We start from the raw sequence: 9,550 nt of genomic DNA on the forward strand, positions 1-9,550 counted from the left end.
TGTCCACGTACAATACTGCTGCCAGACCGCCTGAAGAGAGAAACAAATGATTATATCCAACGAATTCATATATTATGAAGGCACGGTTGCTGTTTGATTATTATTTTTGTGTGTGTTTCTTTTACTTTTTCTAATAATTTCTTAGAGTGCTCTATCTACGTTGAGGAATGAGTGGGAGCTGAAGGGTTCTGGTTCTTTTGGTCCCTTACTCTGAATTGGTGACCTTGCAGATCTATTGTCAGTACACGCACTTGCAAATACACATATATACTTGTACCCGTGTACACATACACACACACACACACACACACACACACACACACACACACACACACATGGATGCACATGTTCGCACACACACACACACACACACATGCACCCGCACACACACACACACGCACAACTCACAGACTCACACATCATCAGATACAATTTTTTTTTCCTGATGTTATAGTACACATTTCTTTTTGGGGGAAACACACAAATTTTAGGGGCATAGGAAGAAAAAGCTCTCCCACCCAACTTGTTAAACCTTATGGGAGGCACTCTCACGAGATTCTCATCTCAAGCTCTCAATTGTCGACTCAATAAGGTCTTTAAAATAATATTATGGTGCTTTGTTGTTCATGCACTTGTGACACAAAAGGGCAGTTTTATCATCAATTCTAGCTTTTACTAGTGGCTAACTTAGTTTTATATCTATGTGCTTATATCTGTTTTGTTTCCATGCGCTTCCAGCATAGCTTCCTGGATGCATGAGTACAACATGGAGAGAAAGTTTATCAACCCAGTACATGTGGAGCCACTTCTTGCCAGAGCAGAAAGGTACAAAATCTCCTTACTTTCTCTCCCCTGCACTCAATAATGTTAATCCAAACCCTCTTGTTACTGTCGGCATGGCATCCCTTCCTCTCAAGTGATGATAATTACAACATTAGTGTTATGGTTTTCAACAACACCTCGTGAAATGGCTGTGTCTGCCACAATGACAATTACGAAAATGATAATCTGTATTTATATCACTGGGAGGAATTTGTTTTGGTCATTTACAATGGCGGTGTTGTTACAAAGTGTATGTGAACTCGCGCATACACCCAAGGAAGGACATAAGTATTACATGCTGAAACACCTCCGCTCCTTAAACATTCTCTGTCACTCTAGTTACAGACAAAGGGTACTCGTTTCTTATTAAAACATACCTTCTAATGATGGAGTAAAGCATACGATACAGGCCTATTAATGCATTGGTGATGTACATGTATGCTAATTACTTTGCTGTTTGCCTCTCTCTCTTTTTCTTCTTCCTTCCATTTTCTTTACTTTCCTTTCTAAGATGGCCGCCCATTGCTGAGAAAAAAAGTGGTCGTATTAGATGGTTGGCGGTCTTACACAGTGTCATTATGATGTAAAAAATTCGCAAGAAAGGAAACACAAAGTGTCAGTTTGATCGGGTGATTGTCTTATACAGGTGACCATTAGAGCAGATTTGACTATGTTTATTTATTTTTCTTAGATTTTATAGCTAATTGGAGTCAGTGCCATTTAAACAATAGAATCCTTGATATCTTGCATTAAATGTGGTCCCTGGGTGGATTACACCTTCTTTCCACGGAAAGTGTAAAATATTTGTGTATTTTTCTCACATTCAACAGCTTATTGGAGTCCTTACACGGTACGCAAAGAAAGATCAGCCCGGCATTTACAGGGGTTTTTGTCTCTGGAGTGGAGCAAGAGTGGAAGGGTCTCTTTGTGCAGCCATTGGTTAAAAGACTTGAGGATTTCATTGAGAAGGCCAAAACATTTCTCGCCCCACCAGCTATCACTAACCAAGTGGAGAACAATACGTAGCCAATGTAAAGGGGAGTAATCAGATACATTTATGTACAAACTCTTGTTAATTGGTTGTGTCACTTTAGTTTGGTATGACGTGATTTTTAACTGTGCCAAAAACAGCTCGTGGGTGATTGACGGTAGGGCTGGATCCTGCTCGTCAAATTTGAGAGTGGCGATTCGCGATTCAGTCGGCTTCAAAGAATCGCGAGTACGCGAGCGCTCGCGGAACTGTGGTGGAACACTGATTGAAACGGAACAGTATCGTATCAACGGAACTGTCATGTCAACGGAACAGTATCATAACTACGCCACTAGGCGAGCGCGAGTCCCACTCTTGCTGTTCCGCCATCCTCTCTGCCCCACACCCTTTGTTGCGCTGCTCTATCAACTGACCTCAATTAGTGACCCCCATAAATCCCCCCCCCCCAAACCCCACCATTCGCTAAAACAATGGCTCCATAAAATTCCCTCTGTCTATTGGTTGGACCCCGTTCATTTTGTTTTAATAGGGGGGTTGGACTATACCATCTTTTGTAAAATAAGGGGAGCCATACTAAGTGTTCCGTTCCGTTCTTGCGCTCGTGACTCGACTCAGCCGTAGGTTAAACAAGCCACAAGGTGGTGACAGCGACAGGGGAGTGAATCGGGAATCGTTTGGCGATACTGTTCCGCGTTCCGCTGAAGTGAATCGTGAATCGCGTTCCGCAGGAAAGAGTGACGATTCAGTTCCGTTCTCGCGCTCGTGACCCAGCCCTAATTGACGGGAGCTCTGGTGTGGTTTGCTCCTTTGATCCTATTAAACATCTATCATTCTTATCTCTCCTTCCTTTTTGTGTTTGTTACTCTATTGTATAACACTTCTAATCATCGGCACTTACATGACCTAATTGTGTTGCATATGCTGTAGAACTCCTATAAAACAAAGCAAAAAAAACCCCAACAAAAACAACCCAGCTCATTCTTGTTCGGTGAAGAGATTTCTTTCCTTTTTTTGTGCACTGGAAAAGCAATAGAAACTTTTCATGCACTCTTAGCAATTTTTTTTGGTGTTCATAATCCTTGTGTATAATGAGCAAAAAGTTTTCAGGCTGGAACAAAATTCTGTTTTATTTTACAATGCATTATTGCAAATAATATTTTCTATCTCGAAAAAATGGACAGGCTTACTCGACCAGAAAAGGAACTATTTCTGTTTTCTTGTTCTAATCTCTTTAAGTCTTTAGAAAGCTACTCACTTCATTCAGATGTCCTTGTAAGGCCGTATATTTTAGATCTTTTTTCTCACCTGTGATTGTCTGACACAGGTTGTATTCATGTAATTTACATGTGTGCTTGCTCTGTGGACGGAGTCGGTTGTTCACTACTATGTCATCTTTTTTATTGAAAGATATCGATTATGAAACATCATACTTATCGTTGTTTTAAATGTAAGTAAGAGTTGGAAAATTTTCAATCGGTTTGAAATAAATTAAAGAATTGTGGAACTAAATCGGGGAATGTTTTTACCTTTCAGGCCACCTCATCATCATCGTCAGCATCATCATCTTTGTCATTGACATCATGGTCATTATCATTATCATCATGACAATCATCATCAATTTTGTTAGTGATGCTATTTTCATTATCATCATTGTAATTGTCATCCTCATCATTATCATGATGTGTTGCGCGAGTGTTAGGTTAACCCTTCCTCCTTAATCTGTTTGCTGTGTGCCCATTGTGTAGGACACAGGGTTCATCCTTTTGTTTGTTTTAAAAAACATTTTTTGTAAAAGGAAACAATTATCTAGTGTTGCTTCTAGATCTATCCGTACTTACACGGTGTATTTGTTGTTTTGTTCAAAGTTATGTCATAGAGTTATGAGAATGTAGTTTTTGCCCTCGAGGTGATATTTTTTGTGTGCTGTATAATTCTATCTCATCAAGGTATCATTTAAATGACTCATGAAAATGAGTTTCTCTCCTGCCCTTTATTGTGTTTGTTACTCTCTTATAACACCTACATTTCTTTGGCACTTAAATAACCTCATTGTGTTGCAAGTGCCATACAGTTCTTACCAAAACAAAAAAATTTGTTTGCAGTGTCTTATTGTAAATGAAACACCTCTATTTCTGTAGATTGATATTGTCAGTGTTGCGAATAATTTGCAGAGCGAAGGAAACCACAGTTTGACCACAGATACAAAAAGCATTTTGACCAGGTTATGTTTCTGTCCATTAGCTTTTGCTTTCGTTACCATTTGCATTTTAGCAGGTTGCAAGGATTCTACTGTCAAAATTGTTAACTGCATGAGATACAAATTATTTAATATCTTTACACTAATTGCTTTTTAGTTTTCACTTATTTCCTTTCTAGTTTCTTGTACAGATAGATCAGTGGCTGTCCAAATCATGAAACTGGTGAAAGAGAGTTATGCTACAGCTTTAAAAGATTGTACAGATTGCCAGTAAAACTGATGTAATATGTTTTGCTTTACCAGTTTTTTTTATCAATTCCATTTCCATATCAATGCTTTCAGATTCCCCAGTTTTGCTGGTATGTCAAGTGCTCATGCTCTATCTACCTACCATGGTCTGCTTTTTGGGACTTTACTTACTCATTCTTCTCAGTTTTTCTAGTAATGGATCATGTTTTATTGAGTACTTGTATTTGAGTGGCCAAGAATACTTACCTACTCATCCAAGGACTCATTTCAGAATGAGACTGGCCCTTGTCTGTTGTTCAAGAGTCCCTAGTATTTTGTGTCGTAGCAGAGGTATATCATCTTCTTTTATATGTGTAGTTACAGAGAATGGAACAGAGACAAGTATTATGATTGATGGAGCTGTGTAAAAATGTACCGATGAAGTTTAGTGAGATTTATGTTTTTATGAGTTAAGTGTTTTAAGTTTTTGATTTGTTCAGAACATACTGCTTTTTTTTTCGATATAATTCTACTAATGGATAAAACTCGATCCTACCTTGTGAAACAGGTTTTATGACTCTCTATAAAGTGGAAAATGGTGAAAGATTAAGCTTTGTATTTACTCATTGTGACAGAATAATCACTAAGTTTGTGTAAATCAGTCCAGCATATATTTTAAAGAACTTTCTCTTTTTGGTTAAGGATGCCATGATTCAAATTGTCCGGCACAAATACCTTGAAAGTTAAACTGAGTAGTAGTGAACCAAAATGTATTGTATATACATACAAGATTTTGCTACTATATTCCCTCTGTAGGTTGTTGAGATTATGATTGGGAATGCAGCCTGTAGTGAAGCACAGTTGCCATTAGATAGTAAAAAAAATCCAATAGTCTGTGTTTCACTATTGTACCTTGTACCGTACCTTTTAGATACTTTATAGTCTCTAACCCTTTATAGCTTGTAATTTCATGAGTACAAGTGGAATTTTGCAGTGTACAATGTTGAAACCCACCGTGTTCAAAACTAAAGCTTTAAGGAATAAAGTGTGAAATGTTAATAAGATTATACGAATCGGAGTAAAAGAATGATAATGTCTGTAGTCCAGTACATAATCCATTTTGCCTCCATTGAATATTGAATACCATGTATTTTATGAAAGTTGAATCTTGAAAATTGTACAGCCCAAATAGATGTTGTTTGTGTTAAAAGTGACATTATTCTAGTGACTTTTTTGTGTTGTGTGCTAAGTTAACAGCTTTCTCTGGTACAAGTCTGGATGTGAGAGAGAATGAGTGAGAGAGAGAAAGAGAGAGAAAGAGAGAGAGAGAGAGAAAGAGAGAGAGAGAGGGGGGAGGGAAGGTGTGAGAGAGAGAGAGAAAGGGAGAGAAAAACAGAGGCACAGATCGTTCATATTGATGGGTCTAGCTTTGTGTGTATTGTTATCCCTGTCGTTGTCTTGCCTCATGTTTTCTAAACTGTCACTGTCATTGTTCTTGATGAAATCCCTTGCCTGTAATTATGCTTTTTATAATGAGAGATTCTGACAGAAAGTACGTCAGACTTTGGTGTGTGTTACTGTCTGTTTGATTGAAAATATGTGAAGACTAGTTTGGTGCTACTGACTGAAGTGTCTATTCCCAAAGGGGGGACCTGAACATCTCGAGTTCTTATGCACAGTAGAATTGTAATTGTAAATGGGCTGATTCATCAATGTCATGCTCATAACTGTGCCTGAACTGCAACAGGGAACTGCTGATTTTTCTTTCCTAATCCTTACTATCGTCATTTTTTAACTCTACTTCTTTTGTATGTTTGTCACACTCTTGTGACCCGCAATTTCCGGGGTGCATTGACAGTCGAAGCAGACTTTGTGCTGTTGAAGCTAGAGAGGTGAGCAGAATAAGTCTGATTCCCTGTAAGGACTTCTCTGTTGACATCCACCCCTTGGCGCTCATATGACCTTATGCAGTTGGGAGAGCCTTAATACCTCTACTAACTAAGACTAAAACTAAAGACTAGTTTGTGACACTCTCTGTCCTTGACAGAAAATAAGATAAAGCTTTGGTATGTGATACTGTGTATGGTTGAACAAAAATACGTTAACACTTTGGTATGTGACACTGTGACAGACAATATGTTAAGACTGGTACCCATATGTAATACTGTCTATGGTTGAATAAACATGTTAAGATTTTAGAATGTGACACTGTTTATGGTTGACAAAAAATATGTTAAGACTTTGGTATGACACTATTTTGTTGTTGATGGGCGCTTTGAGGGCTCTGCTACTTGTAGTTTGTACCCAGTGTTGTTTTTACCCTAATATATTTCCTTGCTATGTAAGTTTACATTTACTGTGGAGTTCACTTAAACGGAACATGGTTAATACAAATGACAACAATGTTCCATTAGAAGAAAATAATATCCCTTTTTTTTTTTCAATTTTATTTGAGTAACTTTTCTAAGTCAAAAACCTGGCTAAACCAAAGAAAATCTGGGAGGTTCTGCATATTCTGGTATATGTGGTCTCCACTGTTCATGGTGAAGCTAGTAAAGTGTTAGAAACGGTTAATCTGCTTATTGTTGTTAGGAGATATACTGATCTTCAGTAAGTTGTGAACCTAAATTCCTCACAGTTTTAAATACTTTTTCGTATATTGAATTTTTCTTCCTAGTGTTTCAAGGAGAATGATAAACAAAACATATTTGTAGTTTGTTTTATTTTATGATGTCAATTTGTGACAGATAAAACATTTCCAAGCTTATTTTAGAATAATTATGAGTTTTGTTTTGAAGTTCAGTGGTAAGGTTGAGACTACAGCTCTATTTGTTACACTTTTTCGGGACATCTTTTAACATCGCTTTGAGAAATATATTTATTTGATATTGACATTTTGAATCTTTTCATTCATCATAAAATGGAAATCACAGTCTCTAGTGCAAAGGCTGCTGTTCACCGCAGGTCCTCCAGGTTCCTGTTCAGTTTTGAGGCTCCCTGATACAGATTATTGTTTTAGCCAAGCCTTACTTCACTGGCAGTTGTTTCATGGAGAGTGTTTGGTGTTTGTATCGGTATTCTTCTGTGTTCTGAGTGTTCTTCTATTGTCCAGGCCTAATAATTTCTATAACAGCATGAACACCACTACTAATTGTACCGGTAATTCGGTCAGTCAGTTTGTTAAAAAAGAATTTTTAAAACAAAGTCTTTAATACATGTAAGGACACCCAGTTGTTTTAATACTGAAGGAAAAATGTACATGTAAGGATACCCAGTTGTTGTAACTTTGAAAAAAAAAAATGTTCTTTCAGGTTCCTGTTGCAATTGAATCTCTTTGTTGTATTTCCCCTCATCCTCCCAATTTTGCTTGACCATAAACATAATAATTCTCTCCCACTGTCTCTACCTCCAATAACATAAATCATCTTAACTGCTGTTTCCTCTGTGTCATGGTGCAGTTTTTATCCAACATTCTGGAAAAGGATAATTGATCCTATTATCACTCTTGCACATAAACTAGTTGGCCGTTTTCCAGTAATGCTTAGATTATTTTCCCTTTCAGCAATCAGTCTCCACAGTATTATGTTGTAATCTTGCAACCTCTGCCACTATAAAAAAAAAAATTTAATTTCTTTTGTATTATGCAATGTTTTCAATGCTATAGAATTACACGTTGCTGACAAAATTTGAACCCCCCCCCCCCCCCTGCCCCAGCCTATTGCAGAGTGAAGTGTGTTCTTCAAGAGAAGAGATACATGAACATGATCGAATGTACACAAGCAGTCTGATATACGTGACTGATATAATATATATTATATATATACTAATAGTCTGATAAACATGACTATTCAAACACAGTCTGATATACATGACTATACTCAAGCAGTCTGACTTATTACAGTAACTGTCCTTGACTTGCTTCACCCTAGTGATTTTCCCTGCGGGTTAATGTTTCTATTAACTCAAATTTTCTTGAATCATTTTAAGGTTCTCTAGTTGCTCCATTAAATATTTTGAGAAGGTCACTGAAAGTTCATGATTTTTATAAAATCATAATTGTGTTGAATGGGGTGTGAAACTCAATGAAGTTTGTACTGAACCACTGTGAGTGTGTCTGAGAATAGAAAGAAGAATGAGGCATGGATTTCTTTATTTTTGCTCTCAGAATTTTCCTTTTTATTTTCTCAGCATGTATGTACGTATCAGCTCCCTGTATAAGTGGGTTGTTGGCAGGCACTCTGGTGTGATTTGCTCCTTCTTTCTTATCAAACATCTGTCATCATCCTGATCTCTCCTCCTTTTACTTGTACGTTACTCTCTAGTGTAACACCTCTAATCTTCAGCACATATAAATATATGACCTGACTGTGTTGCAAGTTCTGTAAAACTCTTACTAAAACAAACATACTATAATAAAATATCTGTTCTCAGAGATTTTCCTTTTTATTTTCTCGGCATAGACTATATGTATGTATCCACTCCAACAATTCTCTATTTCTCCATTGACTGTGGCGTTGCATAATTTTTACATCATCAATAAGTTATGTGTTCTAAATAATAATGTTCTGTATACCTATTGTTGTCTCCAGACTTGCCCGGTTACATTTTCACCTGTTGCATTCATAAATGTGTTACCGCTGTCACTGACCGTTTGCGAGTGTAATACTAGAGCAGATAATAATAATATTTTATGTTGTGTCTCTTCTCAAAGTGAATGTGAGAATAAATCAACAGAATTGCCATAGTAAACAAACCTGACTTTTGTTATTGCTTGTCATTATACATTGTAATATATTATGTCTTCACTTCGTGACTTGTGGGTGAGTGGAGGGTGTCGGTGGTGGGTCCTACTTCCTTTTTTTCCCTTCTGTTGTTGCTGTCTGTCTTATTTGTCCCCACCTTTATTATGCCGATGTGCTTCTCTTTACTCAAACAAAGCAAACTTTGTGATATTAGCGCTATAGGCTTTTTGGTCATCGTATTGAAGTGTCATGATATTGGGGAGTTTGATTTCATCTCAAGTCTGACTTTGGCACTGTGCCCTATAGTAGGAGGACTCTAAACGGCAGATTTTGTTCCCAGATCAAACTGATTGTCTGAAAAAGAGTATTGGTCATAAACAAAAAACAAGACAAACCAAAATAAAAATTCAAGCAGAACTTTCTGTACCCCATCATGAAAAGCGTAAAAATTAGTGAGAGCTGTGTTAGTTTTTCCACAACTGAGCTTGGCCCAACATTTGGACAATTTCTCTCTCTCTTTCTCTCTCTCTCTCTCTCTCTCTCTCTCTCTCTCTCTCTCTCTCTCTCTCT

General features: G+C 37.3%; 1 protein-coding gene across 1 annotated transcript in view; it reads left to right on the top strand.

Annotated features, from left to right (window-relative positions):
* LOC101852683 (hexosaminidase D) overlaps positions 1-2,217 on the top strand; it is a 25,306-nt gene extending 23,089 nt beyond the window's left edge. The window contains exons 13-14 of the mRNA XM_005096274.3: positions 739-825; positions 1,653-2,217. Of these exons, the coding sequence (XP_005096331.1) occupies positions 739-825; positions 1,653-1,848 (283 nt within the window). The 3' untranslated portion in view covers positions 1,849-2,217. The remainder of the gene's footprint in view (positions 1-738; positions 826-1,652) is intronic.
* Positions 2,218-9,550: the final 7,333 nt, after the last annotated feature.

Source organism: Aplysia californica, unplaced genomic scaffold (genome assembly GCF_000002075.1).
Source record: "Aplysia californica isolate F4 #8 unplaced genomic scaffold, AplCal3.0 scaffold00125, whole genome shotgun sequence".
In the NCBI taxonomy this organism is placed as follows: Eukaryota; Metazoa; Mollusca; class Gastropoda; order Aplysiida; family Aplysiidae; genus Aplysia; species Aplysia californica.